General features: G+C 41.5%; 1 protein-coding gene across 1 annotated transcript in view; it reads right to left on the minus strand.

The window, feature by feature from the left end:
- ccdc171 (coiled-coil domain containing 171) overlaps positions 1-17,071 on the minus strand; it is a gene marked incomplete at its 5' end in the record, with an annotated part of 62,644 nt that overhangs the window by 17,455 nt on the left and 28,118 nt on the right. Inside the window, 5 exons of the mRNA XM_080723504.1 lie at positions 2,409-2,590; positions 3,861-4,004; positions 8,069-8,369; positions 10,292-10,480; positions 11,865-12,032. Coding sequence (XP_080579630.1) covers positions 2,409-2,590; positions 3,861-4,004; positions 8,069-8,369; positions 10,292-10,480; positions 11,865-12,032 — 984 coding nt within the window. The remainder of the gene's footprint in view (positions 1-2,408; positions 2,591-3,860; positions 4,005-8,068; positions 8,370-10,291; positions 10,481-11,864; positions 12,033-17,071) is intronic.

Here is a 17,071-nt window from a genome sequence, read left to right on the forward strand (position 1 = left end):
AAATAGCCTAAAAGTATTCCTTTATCCCTGACATTTGCTTCGATGTTAAAGATTCCTTGGCAGCCTTCTTCTGCCTGTCAATCAGTTAACAGCGCACGCCGCACAGCTGCCGAGAGTGAGGGATCTCATCTCATCATCTCGGTACATGAAAGGGGATTTTAATAATGATTAAATGGTCAGGTCTGTCGGAACCTCGGAAATAAAAGGATTTCGGGGCAACATGTCACGGGTTTCGGTCAGTAAAAAAAGAAAGAAAGTCGGAACGGGACGGAATCGGACGAGACCGTTACGGGGCCACTCGGGTTTGGATTTGTAATTTGATTATTATTTCGGAACAGGTCGGAATCGGTCGAAATTTGACGGTACATTTCGATTTCGGTTCGTTTTTTTGGACCCGTGAAGACCTCTACTTCCAATCCCAGCACCTCGGGATCGAATCCCTCTCCCAGTTTATTTATCTAATATGTGTCACAAATTATTTTATTGGGATTAAAGGAGTAGTTCACCCCCAAAACGACTTTAAAAAAAAAATATCATTGTAAATTTACCCCCATTGATTCCGTATCGGAATCATATTGTACATTTATTGTAATCAAATTAGGTCTGTCTTAGGAATGTGACAAAAAACTAAAAATATTCTGAACTCAAGTCTCCATGGCGTGAGTAATCAATAGAAAAAAAGTCATTTTGGGGGTGAACTACTCCTTTAAGGTTAGGTTTAGGCATAGTTTCTGTCGCCAGGGTGTGCATGCACAAATCCATTCTAGCCCAGGTGCTGGACAAATGGCAATACAAGAGAAGAATAGAGTCCGCAACGTATTGCTTCAGCGTTTCCATCCGCTTAGATACTATTCCTGAAGAAGATCCTGAGCATGTTAAAATCAGCATCTTGTAATAAAATAGGTCTTAAAATACATGAAGTGCATTCAGTATAGTGCATGCCAGTATCATGTTGCTTTTAAGTCATTAACATGCATCAGTGAAAGATTTGGGTTTTGTTCAGAAGCCTGATAGCTGCTAGATAAAAACTCTGGGTCGGGGCCAATGTTGTTTTTGACAGCAAATTTTGATTTAGTTTTAGTCATAGTCTTTTGAATAAAATGTCATTTAGTTTTAGTCATAATTTAATCAACTGAAAAGTTTTAGTTTTAGTCTATTTTTTGTCAACTAAATATAATATTTTAGGCGACTAAATCTACAGTTGATTTAGTCAACTGAAATGCATTTTGGCAGGCCTTGATAGCATCGTAATGACTGATCTTACACTTGGTTGTGTGCTGAAAATAGCAGATCTACAAGCTCACAACAAGTTGTGAGCTTGTAGATCGGCTATTTTCAGCACGCAACACCTGAGAGCAACCAAACATAAAATGACTTTCTTCTCCACTAGTCCCTCCCTAATGTTTTAGTCTAGTATTTCGTCAATTTTGTTGACGAAATAGTCAGTATATTTAGTCTTAGTTTTAGTCATCACAGCTTATTTTTTATTTAGTTTTCGTCAGTGAAAAAAACGCAGTCGACAAACATTTTTCATCATAGTTTTAGTCGACGAAATCAACACTGGACGGGGCGGGGGTGCAGCAGTGGGGGGCAGTTTTTGGACAGGTGAAATGACAGCATCGAAGGTCCGCTGCTCCGGTGCTCCCTGTCTTTTCTTTTTCACTGAAGTGTCCACTTCTCAGATTCATTGTCTCGCTAAGCGTCAACAGCTCAGGACACCTTGACGTCTCAATACTGCCATCATCCAATGCTGGGTACCGAAACCCTGAACGCGTCAAACAATGCCACACGCCGAGCAAGCACATGCCAGGGTGTGAAGTGAGAGGAATTCTGCTTGTCTATCTAAACTAGCCCTTACCCGTTCAAAGATATGAGCTCCAAAATGATGTGCAGTGTGTGGGTTATGGGATGTGCACTGTGCATACAGTATATGAGGGATGGAAAGTAACTTTAACTGGTGCTTGCATGATAATATGTAGGAGCATCAATGTAAGAAATACCCGTTTCGTTTAATGGCTAACCCCCCCCCCCCCCCCCCCCCCCCGCCTGCCCGCCTGCACACACACACACACACACTCCCCCCCCCCCCCCCCCCGTGTGTGTGTGTGTGTGTTTGTGTGTGATTGTGCATGGCCTGAACAACAGCGCCCCTCCCTTAACATGTGTGGTCACAAAAGGTACTGTAGGCTAAATAGATATAGATACACCATAAAAATGCTATTATACAGCATACGATTTGTGAAAGTGACAAACGGGCTTCACAGTTATGTCAGGTGTGTTCATATGCTGATGGTGATGCGATTTCAGATCAATTGCTCCAGCCACCGAGGAGAAACGCTGTTTCATACAGACAGACACTCACTCAGACAGACATTCGCAAAATTATAGTATAGATATGAAAGTCTTACCTTCCTATTGACCGGTGGAGCTGTCAGTCGTGCCAGGCCCCGCCCCAGCCTCACCACCAGTGGACACTGCTTTCCTCTGTAGGGGGCGGGACCAGAGACCACATCCGACTGGCCGAGAAGATGTTCCAAGAGGTGGGACAAACCTTCCCGAGCTGCTGACATCACTTCTGGAGGGGTGGAGTCTAAAGAAGACCAGATGGGAGGAATAGAGGGTATGCGCGTGACATCACTGTTGCTGGAAATTATGTGGGAAGGCCTACTGAGTGGCAAAAAACTAATTTCTGCCATTGACAGCCCATACATCCAAACAGAAAAGCCCTTTCTGATTGTATTAAACAAAGTTAAACTCACCAACATTGCAGCTGTACTAAAAGCTTGAATTATCCTTTTCTATCTGCAAAGTTTTTGTTTCATAAAAATTCACCATACGCATGTTATGAGCTTCTTTCTGTCAAGACATTCTGTGCAGGGGATTATTTTTTCCAAGTGTCAGAGTTTGGAAGCGCTCGTTTTCAACAACACAACATCCTGCTGCCTCCTACATATGTGCAATTTAGAAACAGGTGCTATGCAGGGCCGTTGAGTGATTTGCAACTAGCACTTCCAAACTACAATGCTCAATGCTGCTCAATGTTTTGCCACTCAGTCTAGATTAGGGGGGCGGGTCCCAGTGGATATGCATACCAAAGATATTTAATTAATGAAGATAGCTCAACCTCACTGGATCCACTACGACATGGTACACAAATCCTACAAATAGACTCCTAAGTGGGCGCTGGCTCTGACTGCAAATCTCGCACACGTCCTGTTTACTGGTGCTATAGATCCCGCGAGAGTGTGTTGCTGGGACAGATAAAGAGCAATAATAAAGTTGATTCTCTCCTTTGTTGTGTGACTGAAAAAAGCCACTTTAGTATGACAATTTTGTTAATATTATGTGGCTTGTGATGATCGGGTCGAATATTTAGTTCAGTGACCATAGCATCTGAACTATTATTTTGCTCTGTGTTCACGTTAGCTCTCTCATTGTAAATGAATAGACTCCAAACATGCTTCTGCCTCCTAAAAAGGTATCCACCTACGCCACGCAGAAACGGGAAGTACGGGTCTAATCCCCCCTCTTGCTATCGCCCTCTTGGTGCATACTCTCTATAGACATTATTCACACAGCGGCCATCTTTGACCACATGACCACGTCGGGTAGCAAGCAGCCAATCAGAAGCTCAAAACAGCATTTTGGGTAAGGCAGGATTGGCTGCTTGCTACCCGATGTGGTCATGTGATCAAAGATGTCCGCGGTGTAAATAAGGTCTATTGTGTGGTGTGAGAGAGTAACCAATACACGTGGCTACTTAGAATACAATACAGTACAGACGTGGCTCTAGTGTGTTTGTGTAGTTACCAGTGTGTGTGTGTGTGTGTGTGTGTGTGTGTGTGTGTGTGTGTGGTTACCAGTGTGCGTTTGCGCTTCCTGCAGTTGTGTCATGGAGGAGAGGACCACAGAGGAGAAATGTTTGGACCGCAGCCAACGCACAAACCCTGCTGCACCACCTTCCTCCTTATCATCAACATCATCAGCATCATCATCCTCCTTATCTGGAACATACATGCCGCACGCACGCACACACGCACGCACGCACGCACGCACGCTCGCACGCACGCACGCAGATGTACATTTTTAAAATACACTGAAAGGTTTTATGACAATGAATATCAAAAAGAGAGACAATGACCAATAGCGGAGGCCAACAGGCCATCATCATTAACTGTTCTACAAGCTCTCAACGTGCCATTTTTTGACAGGTTTAAAAATGTCTGAACATTTTTCAACATGGAAACGATCATGATGATTATGACGATTGTGAAATAAGCCCCTTTTCCACTACAGGGCCGGACCAGAACTAGAACAGTGAATGATTCGTTTATTTCCTGAATGATTTGTTCATAAGAATGAATCACAAGAAAGAACCGTGAACGATTCGTTCATTTCCTTAAAATATTACGCTTTCATTCACCCCTCTGCCTACCCATGTCCAGTAGTGGAAAAAGTACTAAAATGTTTACTTAAAGGCCCACTTTTTTTTAATGAATGAATGTTTTTTATTTCGGTTCAAGCTTAAAATCATTGTAAAACAATAACAACATAAAATAAAAAATTCAACCGAAAAGGACTAGGCAGAAGCCGAAGCTTATAGTGCCTACCCTTTTTGTCCTTTCTATAATTTTAAATTCTTAAATCATAAACAAAGTCCTTGTAATGTTCAATTGACCTCTGGTACAACCAGTTCTTATTTTATTGTTGTTTGGGACACGATCAACATCAGCATTTTGCATCATCATGCTGCATCATATGATGCAAAATGCATCACTAGTCATGCTGAAATACTAAAATATCTCAAAACACAGATTGAACACAAAAAATTACTCAGGATTGTGTTGATCGTGTCCCAAACAACAATAAAATAAGATCTGGTTGTCCCAGAGGTGAAGTGGCCCTTTAAGTAAAAGTATCAATACTGGAATGGAGAAATGCTCCGTTACAAGTAAAAGTCTGGAATTCAAAATGTACTTTGTACAAAAGTATGGTTATCAAAATGTACTTAAAAGTAGCAAAAGTGCAGAATGTCCTACTTGAAGTTTTCAAATGTATAAATCATTTGAAAATAGCTGATCTACAAGCTGCGACACATTGTGAGCTTGTAGATCGGCTATTTTCAAATGGTCAAAATGTATATCTTTGCGCGAGACCCGGCAGGGAAGCACCACTGAACACTGAGCGTGAACGAATCATTTGAACTGATCACTGCTGTGTGAACATGAACGAAATGACTCGTTCAACGAAATGAATGGTTTTGCCCACCACTAGTGTGTCTGTGCGTGTGTTTGTGTTTGTGTGTGTGTGTAGAGCTGTCACAATTATTACATCTAATCGCAATTTCTTGACATAATCGCAATTATTTTGTGATAATCGTCATAATCGTTTACATGTTGAAAAATGCTTATATATGTTCAAACATTTAATAAATAGTGGATCTACAAGCTGGATCTCCAAGATCTACAAGCTCACAACGTGTCGCGATGCGACGCGTTGTGAGCTTGTAGGTCGGCTATTTCCACTATCAATGTTCTTTTAAAAGTGCAAACTTGTCAAATATCTCCTTCATTTCTTTGTGTATTTAGGTTATGTGTCATATCTACCATGTGCAACTTCAAAGCCTACAAGCCAAACAGAAATGCAATTGTCAACGACAAAACACAATTAAATCGTTAATCGCCATTATTTGAGTGACAATTAATCGTCATGTAAAATGTCATAATCGTGACAGCACTATGTGTGTGTGTGTGTGTGTGTGTGTGTGTGTGTGTGTGTGTGCGTGCCTACCTGTTGTGGGTGTGAGCGTCCTCTTGGCTGGTGGTGTCTGCCCACAGACACACACACACACCGCCGGCCTCCAACCATCCTCCTCCTCCTCCTCTTCTTGCCCTCCTCTCCTCCCTCCCTCATCCTCTCCTCTCCTCATCCCTCCATCCTCTCCTCCTCCTCCTCCTCTCCTCTCCACGCGGAGCGCCACGCACGAGCTCCTGGCTAACGCTAGCAACCTGTTAGTAGGGATGGGACCATAAGCGAATGTATCGTTTATTGTGATAAAAAACACTTTTATTGTGGGATTTAACTTATCATGATATCGTCCTCCGTCATGCACTGGGATCAATTCACCTTTTATTTGCCCGAGCTGCATATCCTGTACCATTTAAACCAGGGGTTCTTCAATGTTTTCAGGCCAAGGACCCCTTAGCTGAGAGAGAGATGAAGCAGGGACCCCCAGATTCCATATAGTTTCATCGTTTGATGGCACAATCATCAGTGTATTTTGGATTCATGTCAATTTGTGTTATCAGATATGTAACCACTTGTACAGTCAATACTTGATAAACTTGGCCTTTCACTCTGTACTTAGTGTGTCCTTTTTTCCGCTCTACACCAAAACTCTTCGAAAATAGACTATCTACAAGCTCACAACGGCGTTGTGAGCTTGTAGATCTGCTATTTTTGGCTAAAGAATAGTGACGTTAGGGTTCAAGTGGTTACTATAAAAAAGGAGAAAAAATGTTTCTATCACACAAAGATTTGGAGGACCCCCTGTAGTAACTCTGAGGACCCCCTAGGGGTCCCAGACACCATGTTGAAGACCTCTGATTAAAACGTACTTAATAATATACGTACTTGATGCAGTCGTTTTTTCCACTCTTCAACAAATCCCTTTGCCAAAAAGTAGCCGATCTACAAGCTCAAGTAGATCTGCTATTTTTTGGCAAATGTTCTGCCTCAGGATAATGGAGGTTGGGGATATTTTGATTATCGCGATGATATCGTGAATCCTGATTTCTTTGGTCACAATAACCGTCATATGAAAATGTCATATCGCCTCATCCCTACCTGTTAGCCGCCAGCACGGCACACACCGCTTTCCTCCACCGCCTCAGTCCGCTCCCCGTCCTCTGCTCACCGCCTGCTAGGAGTACAAATAAATAAAATATATGGGTAATCATCAGTAATCGATAATTTCATGACATAATCGGTTAATAATCGACATATTTTGGGCAAGTCATAGGCAAAAACATTCTGAGTTGTGTTACAGTACGTATGGCTTTGTGTGCCTAGTTACAAATATTAGCTATTTTTCTGAGCTTTTTCAAACTTACGTTTATTTTTGTTCTTAAGAAATATATTCTTTTACATTAAGATGTACTGTAGGCATAATGATCATCAGACTGAAGCAATAACCCACTTATCTCCTAGACTCTCTCCTCAGTCAAAGTTATCAGTTTGAATTGTATGCAGGATTTAAATTGCATATAGATATGAGTGCACTCTCTCACGCTCAGTGTGCCAGTGATAACCCACCCCTATGTCAATGTTGGCACCCGCTATTTCCAAACATTTTGGACTTTTACTTTTGGTACTTTAGGTACATTTGGATACCAATACCTTCGTACTTTTACTCATACATTTTGAAATGTTTTACTAAAGTAAAACATTATGAGTACCAGTGTTGTTTTTGACGGCACATTTAGATTTAGTTTTAGTCATAATTTAGTCACCTGAAAAGTTTTAGTTTTAGTCTAATTTTAGTCGACTAAATATCATAGGATTTTAGGCAACTAAATCTACAGTTGATTTAGTCAACTAGATCTGCAATTTTCAGCGGGAGGCTCTCTCCATTCCGACATGTCGCCACTCCGAAATTGACTTCTTATTGTCGGAGTGGCGACACTCCCATGGGGTTAGGTTTAGGGTTAGGGTTAGAGATAGGGTTAGTGTCGGAATGGAGACATGTCGGAAAGGAGACATGTCGGAGTGGAGAGATTAATTCATTCACATTCACTCATTTTCAGCATGCAACACCTGAGAGCAACGAAACATAATATGACTGTCTTCTCCAGGGACTAGCCCTCCCTAACATTTTAGTCTAGTTTTTATCTTGTTTACAAAATTGTCAATATATTTAGTTTTAGTTTTAGTCATCACAGCTTATTTTTTATTTAGTTTTTATTTATTTTTCGTCAGTGAAAAAAATGCAGTCGACAAACATTTTTCGTCATAGTTTTAAGTCGACAAAATCAACACTGTTGAGTACTTATTCCACCACTAGCCCTACCTCCGGCCTCCTCTTCTCCTCCCAGTGCGTCCACCAGTCTCCTGACCTCGGTCTCCACTCCCTCCCTCTCCACCAGGAGGCGGTAGAACAGCGCCCGCTGGGCCGAGAGGGCTCGCGCGCGGCGGTAGGTGTGCACAAGCGCGCCGGCCAGGAGCGTGCACGCCGAGAGGAGCGCGGCGCGCGCCCCCCGGCTCCGGGCCAGGAGACCCCGCAGGCGGGCCAGGTCGGAGGCGGCGGCGGCGCGCTCGCGCTCCAGAGAGGAGGCGCGCAGGCGGAGAGACTCCACCTGAGAGTGATACAGCTGAGAGAGAGAGAGAGAGAGAGAGAGAGAGAGAGAGAGAGAGAGAGAGAGAGAGAGAGCAGTGGCGTCAGTTCAGAAAAAGCTAAGGTATGGCAACATGACACGATTATGGAATTTTACATTACGATTAATTGTCACTAAAATAATTGCGATTAACGATTTAATTGTGTTTTTGTCGTTGACAATTATATTTCTGTTCGGCTTTTAGGCTTTGAAGTTGCACATGGTAGATATGACACATAACCTAAATATACAAATAAATTACTGACATTTTTGACAACTTCATACTTAAAAAAGAACATTGATAGTGGAAATAGCTGATCTACAAGCTCACAACGCGTAGATCTGCTATTTCCACTATTTTTTTACATGGAAACGATTATGACGATTACGAAAAATAATCACGATTATGTCAAATAATCGCGATTAGACAATTATGTAATAATTGTGACAGCCCTAATGACTGGTGTCGCACACGTGCAAGACACCAGTCATGTTGCCATACCTTAGCAACAGGCATGATACATTTATTTTAAGAAGTACATTACATTTTTCCCCTGTTTCTACGGTTTCTTGGGCTGGATATGGCAGCCTTGAACGGTTGTTCAAGTGCAGCTAAAATTGGCATGTTAGTAAACGTGCCACAATTAACAATAATGCATTGCACCTGTGCAGCTGACCTGGGAATATAACATTTTGTCAAGTGACCATTTTGTTAAATTTTGCATTTGTAGAGAGAGAGAGAGAGAGAGAGAGAGAGAGAGAGAGAGAGAGAGAGAGAGAGATACATTTATGATAAATACAGTATAATAACAAGGAATTTCATGGAGGCCATGAAGGCCTTGGCCGCCGCTGCCCCTCAGTTTGGCCTTTGGCCTAATTTTCTATAACATCGCAAAGGTAAGCTGCTTTTTGCTGGCACCAGCCCCAATAAATAAATAATACATCTGGCAGTAGAACTGTTAATTTTTATCCCACAATTTTGTAACCCATTTTTCCACCCAGTGCCAATTGCCTAAGCTGTAATCCTGGTTTCTGCTCTCCCTCTGCCACGCGTGGGGAGCCCCGGCTGGCCAGGGGTAGGCGGTATAGAAACCAGGCCTACTGCATGTTTTTGTGAGGGTATCAACCCTAGGAGACACGGGGAGAACATGCAAACTCCACACAGAAAGGCCCCTTTGCCAAACCCACCTAGGGTGTGGGCGCTGATGACACGGAGGAGGAAATGTGTAGATACCTTCTGTACACTTAACTCATTTGTAGCCGATCCCGAGTATACTCGCGAAATATACTCGGGTATTTATAGTGCCGATCCCGACTATACGCAAGATATTTACTGTATATACAGTAAAGCTGGCAAGGGCTACGTACCGTCCGTTGGAAAGTGCTGGCACGGGTGGACTCGCCGATTCATCATCATTGCGCATCCACGTGCACACAATAGTGATCCCCTAACATGGAAGCCAACGGTCTTTCTCATCTTTGATGTCCATTTTCTCCAAAAAACACTTTTGATGCCAAGGATGGCATTGGATTCTCGCTAAAATAGTACAAGCTGAAAGGCATCGATCCGCCATTACTGTTTACGCTTTGGACGACAACACTTCCGGGTAAATCTCAAACATCGTCAAGTAGGGAATTGTGAGTGCGATCTACTTCCGGCCTTCAAAATAAGAGACTGGCCGCGGACGGAGCAGGCAGCCGGCAGCTTGGATTTCATGTCTGGAGCACTAAATGGGTTAAACTTTATGTTGGTTTATGTACTGTTGAGTGAGAAAACAACGTTGCACAGTAAGTTAATCGTCTGGGGGACTCCCCAAAATAATTTGGGGACCCCTCTGGGGGGGTCCTGAAACCACAAGTTGAGAACCACTGCTTTACACCACTGGCACGCGCATGCGTGTGTGTGTGTGTTGCGTTACCTGTGCCTTGTTGTGCAGTTGTGTGAGGGCGTGCGCGTGCTGCTGGTCCGTCTCCTTGCGGTGAGCGTCCCAGGCCTGCTCCCGCTGCCTCACGCTCTCCTCCAGGCGAGACAGCACCCCCTGCTGGCTCCTCTGCAGCTCACGCACACACACACTCTTACTGTCACACACACTCTGCAGCTGCACCATCTGGAGAGAGAGAGAGAGAGAGAGAGAGAGAGAGAGAGAGAGAGAGAGAGAGAGGACAATGTTAATCCATCAAGACCTTATTACTTTAACCATATTTTATGCTTTAACTATTAAAAATATAGCAGATATACAAGCTCAAAGCGCAACACCGAGTTCTGCGCTGCATGTTGTAGATCTGCTGTTTTTATTTTATTTTTCTATTCTATTTTCTATTTGCCAGTCTTTTTTGACCCGATTCTAATGTCTTCTAAATATTTTTGAAAAACACATGTTTCTATCATCAGAGGTTTCTCAAAGCTTTTCATGTCAAGGACCCCTAGAATTATATGTATTTGGCCGCTGACCCCAATCTCAAAATATTATGTTTCAGTGATCCCCCCAGAAGCAAATATTTGAGTTTCAAATGTTCGCTTTTGAAAAAATATATTCATTCAAGATTTGCACAGACATTTTTGACCATTTGACCAAATTGTTTTTCAAAAATAGCAGATCTACAAGCTCACAGCGAGGCACTCGGTGCCGGGCTGTGAGCTTGTATATCTGCTATTTGTTTGATTAGTTAAAGCATGGGGTATTAAAGCATTTCATGTTGTCACTGGGGCTTCCGAAATAATTTGGAGCTATGGTTAGGCTGTATGAATTTTTATCACAGAATACATCTTCATCATGCAAACAATTTGAGTGTGATTTGATTTATAAGTGCTTTAAGTGGGCTACTATAAGTGCTTTTATAAGTGCTCTATAATATGTCTATATTAAAATCGCACCTTGGTATCAAACTCTACACACATGCATGTCTCCTTGTATGGGCCGTTTTGTCTGTGACATCAGTCATGGAGATCCGTGCTACACACAAATCCGTGCTCACACACACATAGCCAGACGTAGTAGCAGGTAGCACCGCTCAAAAATCGGCTTGTAGTTCGGCTATTTTCACTGTTTTAATGCATTTTTAAAATGATAAATACAAAACAAACAGTTTTGGACATACAGTACAATAAGGTTTCCACCCGACAACAACGATATTTGAAGACAAGATTGAACACTGGTGGTTTTACTAGCCTGGGATCGCTTCCAATTCCGGGCTTTTGATCCGGTCGGGAGCGGATGACGTCCTACGTCATTTTGTATTCAAAACGGACTACATTTTGGCCGGAACTACCGACCGGAATCAGTTTTAACCTGGTTTTGCGCATGCGCTAACTGGGATAAAACTGATTCCGGTCGGTAGTTCCGGCCAAAGTGTAGTCCGTTTTGAATACAAAATGACGTAAGATATCATCTGGTCTAGACCGGATCAACCAACCTGTTTAGTAAACGAATACCAGGCTTTCTCTCAGGAAAGCCTGGTGAGGCGAGGTTAGGTTTTACAGCCTGAACTCACCGCGTCATTGGCTCTGTGGAGGTCAGAGGTCAGGCTGTCCACATGCTCCACGATGACGTCACACAGCTCCGGCCACGAGAAGTTACCCAGCATGCACTGGGAGGCGTCCAACAGCACGCAGCCCGCCACCAGACGCTGGTACAGAGAGTAGAGGAACGACACGCGCTCCTACACGCACGCACGCACGCACGCACACACACACACACACACACACACACACACACACACACACACACACACACACACACACACACACACACACACACACACACACACACACACACACACACACACACACACCATGTTTAGTGTTGCCACATTTTGCAAGAGAAACAAGCGGCCAGGTTTACGAAAACAAGACAAAAAAAGGGGCTAAGCCACATTTGAGAATAGCCAATCTACAGGCTATTTTATAAAAAAAAATAAGAAATGTTGAACATTTTTGAAACACATGTTGTATGTGGGCCCCTGGCACAAGATAGGGTCCTCGGCAGACAAATAATGCCGTTGACATGAAACTGTTTGAGAACCACTGGTTTAAACAACATTAGACAGAAAGCCCAAACAAGCAACTAAACTTGAGAAACAGGCCAAAAGGAAGGTTTTAGTGGCCACTTGGGAATCGGAAGGTGTTAAGTGCAAAAATGTAGTCAGTCTTTTGAAAAAAAAAATCAATTTAGTTTTAGTTCACATTTTAGTCATCTGAAAAGTTTTAGTTTAAGTCTAGTTTTAGTTGCCTAAATATCACGAAAGCTTAAAATGTGTTTTGGCGTTGTAGGGTCTGATTTATACTTACCTGAAAGCTCAAAACATGTTGCAGATCGACTATTGTGTGAGTGTGTGTGACACCCACACGCAACATTACTGGATCTCTTCTAAACAAGTCCCTCCGTAACATTTTTAGTCTAGTTTTCATTTGTTGACAAAATATATTTAGTCATAGTTTTAGTCATGGGCCTCTTAAGTCTGACATCATTTTGTAGGCGGAGGAGAACTTCTGCTGCCAAATGGCACCAGCGCCTGTGAATCTTTTTACTATAAGCTAATTTTTCTTCTCTTTCTTGTTGACAGGAAAGTGGTAGAATTATACTTTAGTCGTTATTTTTGTCTCGGATCTGTTGAAATAGCGAGGGACACAGCACTGCCCATATTGACAATACGGTAAATCTGCTTGGGGGTCTGACTACAAAATTATGTCACGGCTTAAAAGCCCCATAGCATAGCTCCTATTTAGTGATAGCCGATCTACAAGCTCACCACAATTATTTAAACCCATTTAGAACGGGTACACATTATTGTGTATCATTGTTTTGTGCTTTAACTGTTGAAAAATAGCAGATATACAAGCTCACAGCGCGGCACCGAGTAGATCTGCTATTTTTTTTTAAATCGTGAAAAAATTAATTTTGACCCGATTCTATAAGTGTCTTTTGAGTCCTTCTAAGGTTTTTTGACTGATTTACTTCAACTGGAGCTCAGTTAGTCTGTTCTTGAGAGACTACTATGTCAGTGGTTCTCAAACCTTTTCATGTGAAGGACCCCCAAAATGATATGTATTTGGCCACAGACCCCCATTCAACATATTTAGTTCCAGGGACCCCCTAGAAGCAAAATTAGAGTTACAAACGTTCACTTTCACTGCAAAAATGAATGAACTAAGCAAGATTTGCAATCGTATATCTAGCCATAAATTCTTATTGGTCTAGTTTTAAAAATTATATTCTAAAGAAGATAAAATTGTACAAGATGATGATTTTTGTTTTAAGAAAATATTTCTTTTTTTTCTTACCATGATATTAGATCTTAAATTATAATATTTCACATTTACATCAAGTAAAAATTACCCTCTGAGACAAAGGTTGAATCCACAGTGTCACTTTTAAGAAAATGAGTAGCTCTGAGTACTTATTTTAAGTACCAAACTAGTAAAATACCCTATTGTCTTTATGTATGGATCTCAGTGTTTGATTAGGTCATATGGAAATACAATGACTACAATATGGGCATTCCCAGATATGGGGTTAATATTGATGACACCATATATGGCATATATGGATATGTCCATGGGCTTTGCCAGATATGGGCTTAATATTGATGACATCAGGGATCTCCATATATGGATATGTCCATGGGCTTTGCCAGATATGGGCTTAATATTGATGACATCAGGGATTTCCATATATGGATACATGGGCGTTGCCAGATATGGGCTTAATATTGATGACATCAGGGATCTCCATGCTGCATAAGGGCAAAAAGGGGAGTCCTACATCTTGGTCAGTGAGTCAGAGTGATGTCACAAGATCTGCACGGTTTCAGAGAAACAGCGACCGAAGGTCACAATAACTATTTTCACACTACATATTGGAATGAAAAATGTTGTTCAACATCACGTTTATTCACATTTAATTAAGTACAGTGGCTTTCAAATGGCAAGATCAGAGTACATGGAATAAAGTAAATAATAAAGCAAATATATAGAAATCCCACCTCAGCCAAACCTTTAAATATAACATGTCTCTCGAAGTGGTGTTCAAATACATCATTTTGGGGGACCTTGGCATGACAATGTTTGAAAACTAAGGCATTTGTAGAATCAGGCCCAGGTCGTATGGCTCAAGTCATAACGGGTTAATTACACCACACTCATTCCTTTTGGGTTCTTAAAGGAGTAGTTCACCCCCAAAATGACTTTTTTTCTATTGATTACTCACCCCATGGAGACGTGAATTCATGGAAATGTATTTTTTGTTTTTTTGTCACATTCCTAAGCCAATAAAGCCTAAAGCCCCCATTGATTCCGGTAGGGGACCCAAAGTGTCTTTGGGTCCCCTACCCCTACATTTATTATAATCAAATTATTGACTTAGGAATGCGATAAGGGTAATAATAATAATTATTATAATTATTATTACCCATATATATATATATATATATATATATATATATATATATATACAGTGTTGTACCCGAACGCGTTCAAAGAACGATCGTTCATGAACACGTTCATATTTTGGGCGAACGTGAACTGAACGTAATTGTTTTCGCTTGATGAACGATATTGTCGAACGCGGTCATTCTGACGCCCGTGAACGACGTTCGTCGGCGTTCGTCGGCCGTTCATGCGGCGGTCCGCGCCTCCGCGGTCATCTGTCCTCTGCTCCTCTCGTCTCTCTTTTCATTCACATGCTCCAATAGTAGGCACTGCACGCAGCAGTGCCTACTGCATGTCGTGAACGTTCCTCCGTTGATATGCGGTGCTGTCTGCACTCTGCTGCTGCACGTGAATCTCCTCCTCGTCTCGCAAGCCTGACTGACTATACTTTGTCCTATGTGTGTTGCACGGCGAAAATAGCTGATCTGCAAGCTCACAACGCGTCGCATCCACGAGACAACGTGAGCTTGTAGATCAGCTATTTTAACCAACGCGGAAACATGCTGTGCACGGTTTAGAAACGTCTGCCTTCTAGTGGGGTTCCTTGTACATGTAATTTTTTGGTTTTTTTCTAGTGGGGTTCCTTGTACATGTAATTTTTTGTTTTCATTTCAAATGTGTGTTAAAGTTTCTTTCACTTCCAATTTGTAGATTATGGTTTATAGAACAATTTTGGTTAGAGTGTCAAGACAGTAGATTGAAGAAAAATATATTTTTTGCCCTATTTCCAAAATGACCAAAATCGGAATTGTGTTTTTTGAACAATGTCTTAGTTTTCCCACAACTGCTGTGTAATATATTTTTTTTTTTATTGCTATATCAAGTCAATACTGTGTGGGGAATCAATTGGAGTCAAATATTTGTTTTGAATATTATGATATTTCACACAATGAGACAATAACATGGTTATTACATTCAGCCCTTCACAATAAGGGTGCAGGAAGACTGGGAACTAGGCAGTGGGCACATAAATATTGTGGGCACCTCAATGTTAAGTTGGATGAAATTATTGCTGTGTGTGGTTCTATATGGGCTGAGTCAATAATTTTGACAAATAATAGCATGCAGCAACGTCTAAACATTTATATATATATAGACCTTTATATATATTTTTTTTCCTTTTTTTTTCTTTTTGAATAGCCAAAAGTATAAAAACTAGACCAGGTCAACCTGGTTGTGCCAGACCCCCTGTCTGTCATCATCATTTATGACATCATGCCTTTTGTAGGCATGTCATCATCATGTCATCATCATATATACCCTTTATATAGAAAACCCGGACAGACATTTGCTTATGTAGGCCTACCCATTTCATGGGTCTGGCAAAAATATGGTTAAAAAAAGAACTAAAAAAGAACTATGTAGTTCATTTTGGGGAACCATGAACTTTAGTTCATAATGGGGAATTATGAACTAAAAATGAACTAGTTCATTTTAGAAGTTCTGAACTTGAACTTGAACTAGTTCGTTTTTAAAGTGAACTTTCCCAACACTGTATATATATATATATATATATATATATATATATATATATATATACATGAATTAGAGTCTCCATGGTGTGAGTAATCAATCATTTTGGGGGTGAACTACTCCTTTAATGGTAATTTTTCAGTGCAATTACGTCATCAATGTCATATGGAGCAAATAACGCAATTCAGAAATGACATAAATAAACAATACATTTTCTTTTTGTAATAGCCTGGGCATTATTTTAATGTATTATGTTAGGCTTATTTCCACAGGGCTTATGACGTAAGCACGTAAGCGCACGTTAAGCGCACGTAGATAGGCTATTTGAAAACGTCACATCCGCTTGACTTCATCATCATCATCATCTTCTTCTTCAAACTCCCAACCGCTAACCTATGCCGCTAACGCTAACAGCTGTGGACTTGGAGTGGAACCGAACGCACGCACGGTAAGCTATTATTCTATTATATTCTACTTTGCACACGAATGTTGAGTGCCATAAAACAACAAGACGAGGCCACAAGCCACAAAGCCTAATTTATATTTTGCACGGCGACGGTGTCGCACGCTGAAAATAACAGATCTTGCAGTGTTATACAAGCTCACAAAGCCGACCACGCTATGCACGGAGAGCTTTTAGATCTGCTATGTTCAGCACCGTCGTGCTGCTAAGTACTTAAACATGCAATTGCACCGTGTTTTGAACTTGTGTATGGTTCATTTTTATAAATTAGGGCTTTTGCCACGTTATCATGCAAAGTGGAGGGCCTGTTTATTATGATTTCAGGTTAACCTACAA

This window comes from Nannobrachium achirus, assembly GCF_963921795.1.
Source record: "Nannobrachium achirus genome assembly, chromosome: 4".
In the NCBI taxonomy this organism is placed as follows: Eukaryota; Metazoa; Chordata; class Actinopteri; order Myctophiformes; family Myctophidae; genus Nannobrachium; species Nannobrachium achirus.